Genomic DNA, 14,984 nt, shown 5'->3' on the forward strand with positions numbered 1-14,984 from the left:
AATACAGGACTATCTCAAGAAATAAGAAAAATCTCAAATAAACAACTTAAACTGCCATCTAAAGGAATTAAAAAAGGAAGAACAAACAAAGCCTAAAGGCAGCAGAAGGAAGAAAATAATAAATATCAGAGAGGAAATAAATATAATAGAGACCAAAAATAAATAGAAAAGATTCATGAAACCAAGAGCTGACTGTCTAAAAGATAAATAAAATTGATAAGCCTTTAGCCAGACTCATTAAAAAAAAAAGAGAAAGGACACAAATAAAATAAGAAACAAAAGAGAAGAACCAATATCACAGAGATACAAAAAATCATAATAGAATACTATGAACAGTTATAAACCAATAAATTGTACAACCTAGAAGAAATGGATAAATTCCTAGAAACACACAATCTTCCAAGACTGAATAAGGAAGAAATAGATAATCTGAACAGACCAATCACTAGTGGTGAAATTGAATGAAGAATAAAAAAAACTCCCAGTAAACAAAAATCCAGGACCAGATGGCTTCACGGGGAACTCTAAAAGACATATAAAGAAGAGCTAATACCTATCCTTCTCAAACTATTCCAAAAAATCGAAGAAAAGGGAACACTCCCAAATAAATTCTATGAGGCCACCATTACCCTGATACCAAAACCAGACAAAGACACTACAAAAAAAGAAAGAAAATTACAGACCAATATCTCTGATGAACAGAGGTGCAAAACTCCTCAACAGAATATTAGGAAACCAAATTCAACAATATATAAAAAAGGATCATACATCATGATCAAGTAGGATTTATTCCAGGGATGCAAAGATGATTCAATATCCACAAATTAATGAATGCAATACATCACATTAACAAAAAGAAAGATAAAAATCACATAACCATTTCAATAGACATAGAAAAAGCATTTAACAAAATTCAACAACCATTCATGATTAAAACTCTCATCAAAGTTGGCATACAGGGAACATATCTCAACATATTAAAGGCCGTTTATGACAATCCCATAACTAGCATCATTCTTAATGGTGAAAAGCTGAAAGCTTTTCCTCTACAACCAGGAACAAGGCAAGGATGCCCACTCTTGCCACTTCTATTTAACATGGTATTAGAAATCCTATCCACAGCAATCAGATAATAAAAGAAATAAAAGGCATCAAAATGGGAAAGGAAGAAGTAAAACTGTCACTATTTGCAGATGACATGACACTATATATTCAAAACCCTAAAGTCTCCACAAAAAACTATTAGAACTAATAAAGGAATTCAGTAAAGTTGCAGGATACAAGATTGATATACAGAAATCTCTTGCTTTTCTATACACTAATGATGAACTATCAGAAAGAGAAATCAAGAAAACAATCCTGTTTAAAATCACATCAAAAAGAATAAAATACCTGGGAATAAATTTAATCAACTAGGAGAAAGACCTATACTCTGAAAACTATAAAACACTGATGAAGTAAATTGATGATGATACAAAGAAATAGAGAGATTTCCTATGTTCATGAATCTGAAGAATTAACATTGTTAAAATGTCCATACTACCCAAAGCAATCTACAGATTTAATGTGATCCTTATCAAAATATCCAAGACATTTTTCACAGAATAAGAATGAATAATCCTAAAACTTATTTGAAACCACAAAAGACCCTGCATAGCCAAAGCAGTCTTGACAAAAATGAACAAAGCTGGAGGAATCACACTCCTTGATTTCAAACTATACTACAAAGCTACGGTAATCAAATAGTATGGTGCTGGCACAAAAACATACACATAGATCAATGTAACAGAATAGAGAGCACAGAAACAAACCCATATACTTATGGTCAATTACTCTGTGACAAAGGAGGCAAGAATATACAATGGAGAAAAGACAGCCTCTTCAGTAAGTGGTGCTGGGAAAACTGGACAACTACATGTGAAAGAATGAAATTAGAACATTCTCTAACACCATATACAAAAATAAACTCAAAATGGATTAAAGACTTAAATGTAAAACCAGAAACCATAAAACTCCTAGAAGAAAACATAGGCAGAACACTCTTTGACATAAGTTGTAGCAGTATTTTTTTGGATCTTTCTCCTCAGGCAAAGGAAACAAAAGCAAAAATAAACAAGTGGGACCTAATTAAACTTCACAGCTTTTGCAAAGCAAAGGAAACCACCAATAAAACAAAAAGACAACCTACTGGATGGGAGAATATTTGCAAATGATATATTCAATAAGGCGTTAATATCAAAAATATATAAACAGCTCATACAACTCAATATCATAAAAACAAACAACTCAATTAAAAAATAGGCAGAAGACCTGAAAAGACATTTTTCCAAAGAAGACATACAGATGGCAAATAGACACATGAAAAGATGCTCAACATTGCTAATCATCAGAAAAATGCAAATCATAACCACATCTCACCTGTCGGAATGGCTATCATCAAAAAGACCACAAATAACAAATGCTGGCGAGGATGTGGAGAAAAGGGAACCCTAGTAAACTGTTGGTGGGAATGTAAACTGGCAGAGACATTATGGAAAACAGTATGGAGATGCTTCAAAATATTAAAAATAGAACTACCATATGATCCAGCAATTCTACTTCTGGGTACATACCAAAAGAAAACAGAAATCAGTAATTTGAGAAGACATATGCACCCCAATGTTCACAGCAGCATTATTTACAATAGCCAAGATATGGAAGCAACCTAAGAGCTCATCAACAGATGAATAAAGAAGATGTGGTATATACAGACAATGGAATATTACTCAGCCATAAAAAATAATGAAGTTTTCCCATTTGCAACAACATGGATGGACCTGGAGGATATTATGCTTAATGAAATAAGTCAGCCAGAGAAAGACAAATACTGTATGTTAGCACTTACATGTAGAATCTAAACAATAAAACAAATGAATAAACATAACAAAACAGAAAGAGACTCACAGATATAGAGAACAAACTGGTGATAACAGGTGGGGAGAGGGATGGAGAGGCAATAGAAGGGTAGGGAATTAAGAGGTACAAACTACTATGTATAAAATAAACTATAAGGATATATGGTACAGTATAGGGAATGTAGCCAATATCTTATAATAACTTTAAGTGGAGTATAATCTATAAAAATGTTGAATCACCATGTTGTACACCTGAAAGTTATACAATACTGTAAATCAACTGTATTTTAATAAAATAAAGTTACATTAAAAATTTTAGATTTGCAGAAAGGGAGCTTATTTGACTTACTTTATAATACCTGCAAATAGTTAATTCTGTAAAGATGTAATAAAATGTTAAAATTTTGGCAAAGTTTGAACAGCATTGATGAGTTTATTTATGAAGTAATTTTTTTTTATGAGAAGTATCCTATTAATGTAAAACTAAAATGCAATTATCTCTTATTGAAATTACCTACTTACTTATCTTGGAGAAATCAGCCTATGCTTACAAAAGATAGCAAAAGTTTATTTTATTTTTTTGTAATCTGCCCAGAGAGAAGAGTTTCAGTATCTCACAAGAGTAATCTTTTGTGCCTTCTCCTAACTGGGATATATACTTGCATATTTAAAATGACCAAAAACAGTTCCTCATCTGATTATTTTAAGATTTATTGTTTATAATAAATAACTTATTCTCACTTTATTAGGTAACCAAACGGCGAACATTCATTTTTCTCAGGCATCCACAACGCTGTATTATTCAAATAACATAATCTCTGATTAATATTTGATTTTGCCTTCCCAAGATCAGACCCTAAATTCAGGAAAACAAATTTTTTCCAAGATACCTTTTACATTTGAACTGTCTTTAAGTTTTCCCAGAGGACTATTGGGCAATGACAAAGTTTTTTTTCTTGACATTACAAAAAGAAGAATGCTAGAAATAATTAGGTTTATTTGTTAAGCCCCTTCTTGATAAATAGCTCAACACTATCAAGAAATGCATAGGAAAATTTGTCAAATCAAATGAGAAGCTCAGCCTTCCCTAGGCTAATTTTGTACAGGCAAAATATTATAAAGTTCAGTGATTGCATACTTTACAGAAAGGCCCTGGATATATGTCAACGTCCTCACTCTCTGTAATATGTTCTCACCCTCAGGGGAAACACTGATTAAATAAGACCAACATGGGCTTCCTTGGTGGTGCAGTGGTGAAGAGAATCCTCCTGCCAATGCAGGGGACATGGGTTTGAGCCCTGGTCCAGGAAGATCCCACATGTCGTGCAGCAACTAAGCCAATGTGCCACATCTACTGAGCCTGAGCTCTAGAGCCCGCGAGCCACAACTACTGAGCCTGCATGCCACAACTACTGAAGCCCGCATGCCTAGAGCCCGTGCTCTGCAACAAGAGAAGCCACAGCAATGAGAAGCCCACGCACCGCAACAAAGAGTAGCCCCCTCTCTCCACAACTAGAGAAAGCCTGCGCAGCTACCCACCACCAGAGCCTCCCATCAAGCCTCTTAGATAGCCTCAACCACCAGAGGGCAGACAGCAAAAGCAAGAAAAACTACAATCCTGCAGCCTGTGGACCAAAACCCACAGTTACAGAAAGATAGAGAAGATGAAAAGGCAGAGGGCTATGTACCAGATGAAGGAACAAGAAAAACCCCCAGAAAAACAACTAAATGAAGTGGAGATAGGCAACCTTCCAGAAAAAGAATTCAGAATAATGATAGTGAAGATGATCCAGGACCTCGGAATAAGAATGGAGGCAAAGATTGAGAAGATGCAAGAAATGATTAACAAAGACCTAGAAGAATTAAAGAACAAACAAACAGAGATGACCAATACAATAACTGAAATGAAAACTACACTAGAAGGAATCAATAGCAGAAAAACTGAGGCAGAAGAACGGATAAGTGACCTGGAAGACAGAATGGTGGAATTCACTGCTGCGGAACAGACTAAAGAAAAAAGAATGAAAAGAAATGAAGACAGCCTAAGAGACCTCTGGGACAACATTAAACGCAACAACATTCGCATTATAGGGGTCCCAGAAGGAGAAGAGAGAGAGAAAGGGCCAGAGAAAATATTTGAAGAGATTATAGTCGAAAACTTCCCTAACATGGGAAAGGAAATAGCCACCCAAGTCCAGGAAGCGCAGAGAGTCCCATACAGAATAAACCCAAGGAGAAACACGCCGAGACACATAGTAATCAAAGTGGCAAAAATTAAAGACAAAGAAAAATTATTGAAAGCAGCGAGGGAAAAACGACAAATAACATACAAGGGAACTCCCATAAGGTTAGCAGCTGATTTCTCAGCAGAAACTCTGCAAGCCAGAAGGGAGTGGCATGATATACTTAAAGTGATGAAAGGGAAGAACCTACAACCAAGATTACTCTACCCGGCAAGGATCTCATTTAGATTTGATGGAAAAATCAAAAGCTTTACAGACAAGCAAAAGCTAAAAGAATTCAGCACCACCAAACCAGCTCTACAACAAATGCTAAAGGAACTTCTCTAAGTGGGAAACACAAGAGAAGAAAAGGACCTACAAAAACAAACCCAAAACAATTAAGAAAATGGTCATAGGAACATACATATCGATAATTACCTTAAACGTGAATGGATTAAATGCCCCAACCAAAAGACATAGACTGGCTGAATGGATACAAAAACAAGACCCATATATATGCTGTCTACAAGAGACCCACTTTAGACCTAGGGACACATACAGACTGAAAGTGAGGGGATGGAAAAAGATATTCCATGCAAATGGAAATCAAAAGAAAGCTGGAGTAGCTATACTCATATCAGATAAAATAGACTTTAAAGTAAAGAATGTTACAAGAGACAAGGAAGGACACTACATAATGATCAAGGGATCAATCCAAGAAGAAGATATAACAATTATAAATATATATGCACCCAACATAGGAGCACCTCAATACATAAGGCAACTGCTAACAGCTATAAAAGAGGAAATTGACAGTAACACAATCATAGTGCGGGACTTTAACACCTCACTTACACCAATGGACAGATCATCCAAAATGAAAATAAATAAGGAAACAGAAGCTTTAAATGACACAATAGACCAGATAGATTTAATTGATATATATAGGACATTCCATCCAAAAACAGCAGATTACACGTTCTTCTCAAGTGCGCACGGAACATTCTCCAGGATAGATCACATCTTGGGTCACAAATCAAGCCTCAGTAAATTTAAGAAAATTGAAATCATATCAAGCATCTTTTCTGACCACAACGCTATGAGATTAGAAATGAATTACAGGGAAAAAAACGTAAAAAAGACAAACACATGGAGGCTAAACAATACGTTACTAAATAACCAAGAGATCACTGAAGAAATCAAAGAGGAAATAAAAAAATACCTAGAGACAAATGACAATGAAAACACGACGACCCAAAACCTATGGGATGCAGCAAAAGCAGTTCTAAGAGGGAAGTTTATAGCTATACAAGCCTACCTCAAGAAACAAGAAAAATCTCAAGTAAACAATCTAATCTTACACCTAAAGGAATTAGAGAAAGAAGAACAAACAAAACCCAAAGTTAGCAGAAGGAAAGAAATCATAAAGATCAGAGCAGAAATAAATGAAATAGAAACAAAGAAAACAATAGCAAAGATCAATAAAACTAAAAGTTGGTTCTTTGAGAAGATAAACAAAATTGATAAGCCATTAGCCAGACTCATCAAGAAAAAGAGGGAGAGGACTCAAATCAATAAAATCAGAAATGAAAAAGGAGAAGTTACAACAGACACCGCAGAAATACAAAGCATCCTAAGAGACTACTACAAGCAACTTTATGGCAATAAAATGGACAACCTGGAAGAAATGGACAAATTCTTAGAAAGGTATAACCTTCCAAGACTGAACCAGGAAGAAACAGAAAATATGAACAGACCAATCACAAGGAATGAAATTGAAACTGTGATTAAAAATCTTCCAACAAACAAAAGTCCAGGACCAGATGGCTTCACAGGTGAATTCTATCAAACATTTAGAGAAGAGCTAACATCCATCCTTCTCAAACTCTTCCAAAAAATTGCAGAGGAAGGAACACTCCCAAACTCATTCTATGAGGCCACCATCACCCTGATACCAAAACCAGACAAAGACACTACAAAAAAAGAAAATTACAGACCAATATCACTGATGAATATAGATGCAAAAATCCTCAACAAAATACTAGCAAACAGAATCCAACAACACATTAAAAGGATCATACACCACGATCAAGTGGGATTTATCCCAGGGATGCAAGGATTCTTCAATATACGCAAATCAATCAATGTGATACACCATATTAACAAATTGAAGAATAAAAACCATATGATCATCTCAATAGATGCAGAAAAAGCTTTTGACAAAATTCAACACCCATTTATGATAAAAACTCTCCAGAAAGTGGGCATAGAGGGAACCTACCTCAACATAATAAAGGCCATATATGACAAACCCACAGCAAACATCATTCTCAATGGTGAAAAACTGAAAGCATTTCCTCTAAGATCAGGAACGAGACAAGGATGTCCACTCTCACCACTATTATTCAACATAGTTCTGGAAGTCCTAGCCACGGCAATCAGAGAAGAAAAAGAAATAAAAGGAATACAAATTGGAAAAGAAGAAGTAAAACTGTCACTGTTTGCAGATGACATGATACTATACATAGAGAATCCTAAAACTGCCACCAGAAAACTGCTAGAGCTAATTAATGAATATGGTAAAGTTGCAGGATACAAAATTAATGCACAGAAATCTCTTGCATTCCTATACACTAATGATGAAAAATCTGAAAGAGAAATTAAGGAAACACTCCCATTTACCATTGCAACAAAAAGAATAAAATACCTAGGAATAAACCTACCTAGGGAGACAAAAGACCTGTATGCAGAAAACTATAAGACACTGATGAAAGAAATTAAAGATGATACCAACAGATGGAGAGATATACCATGTTCTTGGATTGGAAGAATCAACATTGTGAAAATGAGTATACTACCCAAAGCAATCTACAGATTCAATGCAATCCCTATCAAATTACCAATGGCATTTTTTACGGAGCTAGAACAAATCATCTTAAAATTTGTATGGAGACACAAAAGACCCCGAATAGCCAAAGCAGTCTTGAGGGAAAAAAATGGAGCTGGAGGAATCAGACTCCCTGACTTCAGACTATACTACAAAGCTACAGTAATCAAGACAATATGGTACTGGCACAAAAACAGAAACATAGATCAATGGAACAAGATAGAAAGCCCAGAGATTAACCCACGCACCTATGGTCAACTAATCTATGACAAAGGAGGCAAAGATATACAATGGAGAAAAGACAGTCTCTTCAATAAGTGGTGCTGGGAAAACTGGACAGCTACATGTAAAAGAATGAAATTAGAATACTCCCTAACACCATACACAAAAATAAACTCAAAATGGATTAGAGACCTAAATATAAGACTGGACACTATAAAACTCTTAGAGGAAAACATAGGAAGAACACTCTTTGACATAAATCACAGCAAGATCTTCTTTGATCCACCTCCTAAAGTAATGGAAATAAAAACAAAAATAAACAAGTGGGACCTAATGAAACTTCAAAGCTTTTGCACAGCAAAGGAAACCATAAACAAGACGAAAAGACAACCCTCAGAATGGGAGAAAATATTTGCAAATGAATCAACGGACAAAGGATTAATCTCCAAAATATATAAACAGCTCATTCAGCTCAATATTAAAGAAACAAACACCCCAATCCAAAAATGGGCAGAAGACCTAAATAGACATTTCTCCAAAGAAGACATACAGACGGCCACGAAGCACATGAAAAGATGCTCAACATCACTAATTATTAGAGAAATGCAAATCAAAACTACAATGAGGTATCACCTCACTCCTGTTAGAATGGGCATCATCAGAAAATCTACAAACAACAAATGCTGGAGAGGGTGTGGAGAAAAGGGAACCCTCTTGCACTGTTGGTGGGAATGTAAATTGATACAGCCACTATGGAGAACAATATGGAGGTTCCTTAAAAAACTAAACATAGAATTACCATATGACCCAGCAATCCCACTACTGGGCATATACCCAGAGAAAACCGTAATTCAAAAAGACACATGCACCCGAATGTTCATTGCAGCACTATTTACAATAGCCAGGTCATGGAAGCAACCTAAATGCCCATCAACAGACGAATGGATAAAGAAGTTGTGGTACATATATACAATGGAATATTACTCAGCCATAAAAAGGAACGAAATTGAGTCATTTGTTGAGACGTGGATGGATCTAGAGACTGTCATACAGAGTGAAGTAAGTCAGAAAGAGAAAAACAAATATCGTATATTAATGCATGTATGTGGAACCTAGAAAAATGGTACAGATGAGCCAGTTTGCAGGGCAGAAGTTGAGACACAGATGTAGAGAATGGACATATGGACACCAAGGGGGGAAAACTGCGGTGGGGTGGGGATGGTGGTGTGCTGAATTGGGCGATTGGGATTGACATGTATACACTGATGTGTATAAAATTGATGCCTAATAAGAACCTGCAGTATAAAAAAACAAACAAAAAAACAAACAAAAAAAAGAAAGCCTGCGCACAGCAACGAAGACCCAACGCAGGCAAAAATAAATACATAAATAAAATAAATTTATTTAAAAAAATAATAAGAAGATCAACATCATATTGCCTAATAGAAGATTTACATTCTCCTTCTTGCTGATATTGTTTGTTAAATTAACCGTAGGTTAACCATAGCCACTTACTCTTACCCTCACCCAGTAGTCCACGATTTCCTCTCATGCTTTCCTAAAGACTCTGCTTAAGTTATAGGTGAGGATGTGCCTTTAACAAAGAGAGACAGTCTCAGAGCCTCGTGGAGAGAACTTTACCAGATACTCTTCACTCTTGATATTTCAAAGAATGGACTTAGGGTCAGAGGCTGACAGAAGAGCTGACATTACATAGACAAGTATGAGATAGTACTAGAGGCTAAATCAGATTTTCAGGACTTCTTTTAGTTCAGAAATAGATAACTTCATGAAATCAAATTAATGACCCAAGGTTAGAGGAATAAGAATTAATTACATAGAACAGACTGAACTGAAACTGGAAATCTAATTTCTAAGTGTGGACATGTGTTTTGGAAAATTATTGGCATTATCTTAATGTTCTATTTTCTGATGGGGAAAACCCTTTTAGCATTCATGCTGATCTATCTCTAACCGTCAATTTAGTTGACTCCGATGTTGCAAACTAAATGAAACATTCTTTAAATGTTAGTTTGTTCTCCTTGGTCCTTCAGATTCAGGAAAAAACATTTTTTTCTGAGACATTTTACTTTTTAATGGCAATAACATTATTTGCATGGGCTCAGTAAGAATCTGTCCTCCCTTTTACAGGAATATAATCAGACAAATAGACAATACAACAGAGGCCAAATGTAAAGTGTCTTACTTAAAAATTAGCCTCACTTCATCAGATATGACAAGCCCCTTACTAAGGAGAAAGGGTTATAACTTTATATCTGAAGCTAATACCCAAAGCTTCTCCCAAGAAGTTGAACTAGGACCAGTTTGCGGCTTACAGGGCGCCAACCTTATAGGCAGTAAAAAGGTCACTTGCTGGATAGCCAGGAACCTTAGCAGATTTGGGAAAACTAGAGGAAAGAAAAATTCACCAACTCTTATAAGTGCTAAAGATGAAACCAGTTTGGGACTTCCCTGGTGGCGCAGTGGTTAAGAATCCTCCTGCCAGTGCAGGGGACACGGGTTCAAGCCCTGGTGCAGGAAGATCCCACATGCCGCAGAGCAGCTAAGCCTGTGCACCACAACTCCTGAGCCTGCGCTCCAGAGGCCGCAAGCCACAACTACCGAGCCCACGCGCTGCGCCTAGAGCCCATGCTCAGCAACAAGAGAAGCCACCGCAATGAGAAGCTTGCGCACCACAACAAAGAGTAGCCCCTCTCACCTCAACTAGAGAAAGCCTGCGTGCAGCAAGAAAGACCCAACACAGCCAAAAATAAAAATAAATAAATAAATAAATAAGAGTTTGGTTTCCTACCCTTAGAACAGAAGAGTAAATAAAAGCATTTAACGAAGACCTTTGGAGTGATGAAGCCATTGAAATGCTCTCCTAGGTAACTTAATAAATCATAGAAGTTGATTCTCTGGCTTTATCAACGACAGTTGTTCAGTACAGTAAAGCACTAGATTTGCTATCTATATACAAGAAGGCTTTTATATGCTAATTAAAAGTTTTTCTAGCTTATGTCAATGAATCAAATACAATGCCTTTTGTGATCATGAAAAATCTTTGGAGATTATTTATGATAACAAAGGAACTGCCATACTGGAGGACCATCTAACATACCCACCCACAGAATACCAAATTCTCTAGGGGTATACACATTTGTTTTCATTCACTATTAGTGATTAGGATATTTGGAAACTCTGTAAGGATAGACATTAACTTATCAAAAACTGTGAGTGATGTCAATAATTATTTTCCTAAAATTTCAAGCAAATTCTGTCCTGTATAGATGCAAAAGTTTCTGTTCATTATAATCCAGAAGTTACAATTTTATTGTCCTGTAGGGCATTAACTAGTTTTGTATGTGATTCAGAAATCTTATTCCAGGATACTTTCTTTTAGTAACTAAAATACTTTTGATACTCCTATACTTCTGTAAATCAGCTTTACCATCCTGCAGCTTCCCACATTAAGGAAATCATTAATCAATCATTAATGAATCAAAATAATCTTACAGGTATCCACCCTAAAAAATTATGCTTAAAAGAAAATAGAAAAACTCAGCAGTTGGTTCTCATTCATTAGTGGGACTCTCCTGTTTCCTCTTTTCTTATTATTTTCAATATTTTTTACAGTAATCATAAATCCATAGAAAAAGAAAACTCAGTAATTTTTTTTGAGCATGTGTAGTTTGGAGTCACTATATGTATTAAGACATGGCTGAAGGGAGTATGGTGTGTGTGTGTCTATATACAGTGCAGAAAAAAGGTTGAGCACCATTGGGGCAACCTTTCAACTTTACAGACAACTTGCTATACAGAGAAACTTACTGCCTAATTTCCAATGAGTTGTCATTTCACTGATTATTACCATCATAGCATATACATGCAAATTTGATGACATAAATAATACAAATCAGTGTTTCCTCATAGTCTTAAGAGAGAAGTTTGTAAGACTTTTAAAGAAATTCAGTAAAATTCACAACTGTCTTTGTTAGATTTATCAAGAATTTATACTTGTGAGACCTCTGCAGAGCAACTTAATATAACATTAGGCACATGTAGGCCTTCAAACTATCCATTTAGGACTAATAATAGTGATCTGGGAAGAGGAAGGTTAGCAGGAGGAAATCTAGGAGGGGACCAGTGGCTGGTGCACATGGAAATTCTACACATAGATCCTTGGAGTTTGTCTCCAAGAAGTTATTCAATGAAACAGTGAGGTCAAGTCAGATGAGAAGATTACCAATCGCTCCATCTCCTGCTCCCTGAGTCTCTCCTCCCTCTGCCGCCGGTGATAATCCATCAGGTCGTCTCGTCCTGAAATGGAGCTAATGCTGCTTTTCCGTTCCCGAAGGACAGGCTGGGGGGTTCCTGAGGCCTGTCTGAGGCTGTCCAGATCTGCATCATCAAACTCAACAGACCCACACGAGAAGTTCCTCCTGGCCGCAAACGCTCTGTCCAGCTCTCCGGGAGGGAATGAATGACCTGGGCTGGTCCCCAAGTAGGAAGCCCTATCAAGGTCATCAGAGGTACAGGAGGAGGTGGAGGCCAGAAGCATCTTCCGAGCCACTCGAGGACTGGCAGGGACGCTGAGGGTGGAACTCACATAAGGATTGCCCTCAGAGGCAGAGGTTTTATAGGGTAAAGCTCCTGAGCTCAAACAAGAAAAATTCAGGTAATTGTCATTGTCTGTGATGCTATGAGGTAGATCCTTTTCGCCCAGTTTCGTTCGTTTGGAATTGCCCAGAGAGCTTCTTGGAGGCAAACTGAGAGGTGCCAGCTGATTCTCTGTGGCTCTGTGCAACCTGGGGAGAGATCGGCTATAGGCGCCCATGTGACTCAGGCTGCTGCTCGAGTACTTCCTAGTTCTTAAACTGATGTTTTCAGATGCCAGATCCTTGTGTCTGGTCAACTTGGGCTGAAGTGTCAGGTTGTCCTGGATGATTATTTTCCTGGCTTGCTTTGGGCTTGAAGGCATGCTGGCTGCCCCTGACCTACCGATGGGCAAGGAGCCAGTATCACTCAGGGAACTTCCATTCCACATGGTCAGGAGTGAGCCAGATGCTTTTCGGCCTTCCAGCCCTCCGAGAAAGTAGACATTGTCATGGGATTTATTCCTTGAGCTGTATTTGGAATAGGGAGGCTTCTCTGAAAGCCTCAAGGACCTTTCAGTGTCCCGGCCTGTAAAATGATCAAAGTCTGCTCTCCCAAGTGGATATCCACTAAGGGAGGGTGAAGTGCTGCGTAAAGGGGTGGGAGGTTTCACGGAAATATTTTTGTCATTTCCATCGCAAGAGAACTGCTTGGTTCCCTGGATTTTGGCCAAGGAGGGGCTACTTCTGACACCGGTTCCCAAAGGAGAAGGGCTTCTTTTAGCAGGCACAGGTTGTGAGAGGGTTAAATAGGAACCAGAATAGTCTCCATTGGTTTTAAATCTCAGACTGGAAGAATATTTCTTCGGGCTCAGGCTCTCCATCATGTTTTGGGAATCGTTTTCGAGGGAATTTGCCACAAAGCCCGCCTCTAAGCTACCATTCTGTAAATCCAGCTGCTTTTGCATGTGGCTCTGCTCTGCCATAATCTTGTTGGAATCTGTGAAGGAAAAAACAAGAGAAAGCTTTACTTAACAAAGAAGATTTAAAAAGACGAACCACATTTTTCAGCCTACATCAGTACAAATAGGTTTGCAGTCCAATCTGTTGTAATTAAAAAACACAAACGCTGTTTTAGTAATAAACCTAGAAAAGCTGTCCTGCAAAATGAAGATGAATAAAGACCACTGATCTGGGATGTTTCTTGTACAAAAGAAAAATAACTCAAGAGGACATCAATGAAATTTGAGAGGAACAAATCCCTAACCAAGTACAGGTGCAAGATGAGGTTGGTACCTAAAAAAGACAATGTCCCTTTAGTTTTCTAGTCCCTGGAGGACCACCTGCTTCCTGAGTACCTAGCAAACACCCAAAGGGATGCTGCAATGGGCCTTCCTTTAGATGTCTCTGCAAGAATCATTAACTGCTCAGAAGTTAAGTCCTGAGGAAACTAAATTCACATTCTGGCAGAGAAAGAAAATTTTGTGTCAGACACTGATCAATAATGTGAGGGGTTGAAGATGATTCTTTAAAGGGGGACTATGAGAGTTACCTTCTGAACAAAAAGACTTAATAAAGCTCCTGCATCCATCAGAGAAAGGTAGGTAATAGTAGAGGAAGGAGTGTTCCCCATATTCCTGACATATCAGGGTCAGGGTGGAGTATTTAAAAACCTGAAACTGATGTATCCTTCAAGTTCCCAGGCATCCCAGAGGCACCATGATCATCCTTGATCTAACTCTCTCCTCTCATGGAAACACCTTTCTCCTTTTGCACCCATCCAAACCCATCCATTCTTCAAGGCTCAGATTAGGATTCTATTTTCCACGATGAAAAGAAAATTTTTTTTAATGGATGTACCCGTAAGAATATGTTTTGGACCCTAGTTTGAACAATATTAACTTAAGAAACTGCAGTTTTAGTCTATGAAAATGTCTTTTTAATCACAAATTATCACTGCAAATGTGAAACCTTATATTTCAAACTGATAAAAATATTTTCTTTAAGTTATCATCAAAGTGAAAACACAATTTAAACATAAATTTGAACTCAGGTACTGCGAAGACAGTCCTCCAACTCCATAGGCACCTCAAACACTGGTTACTGCATCTCTGCACTATATATAAACAGTATTACGTATGGTTAGTAATCAATATCATAATGT

The 14,984-nt window shown here is 37.3% G+C and overlaps 1 protein-coding gene across 11 annotated transcripts in view; it reads right to left on the reverse strand.

Annotated features, from left to right (window-relative positions):
* The window catches only part of PHLDB2 (pleckstrin homology like domain family B member 2), a 124,010-nt gene that overhangs the window by 86,095 nt on the left and 22,931 nt on the right, over window positions 1–14,984 (reverse strand). For all 11 annotated transcript variants that reach the window (XM_068546768.1, XM_068546770.1, XM_068546769.1 and 8 more), the window contains exon 2: window positions 12,472–13,820. In XM_068546768.1, coding sequence (XP_068402869.1) covers window positions 12,472–13,806 — 1,335 coding nt within the window. In that variant the 5' untranslated portion in view covers window positions 13,807–13,820. The remainder of the gene's footprint in view (window positions 1–12,471; window positions 13,821–14,984) is intronic.

This window comes from Eschrichtius robustus, chromosome 6 (genome assembly GCF_028021215.1).
Source record: "Eschrichtius robustus isolate mEscRob2 chromosome 6, mEscRob2.pri, whole genome shotgun sequence".
Lineage (NCBI taxonomy): Eukaryota > Metazoa > Chordata > Mammalia > Artiodactyla > Eschrichtiidae > Eschrichtius > Eschrichtius robustus.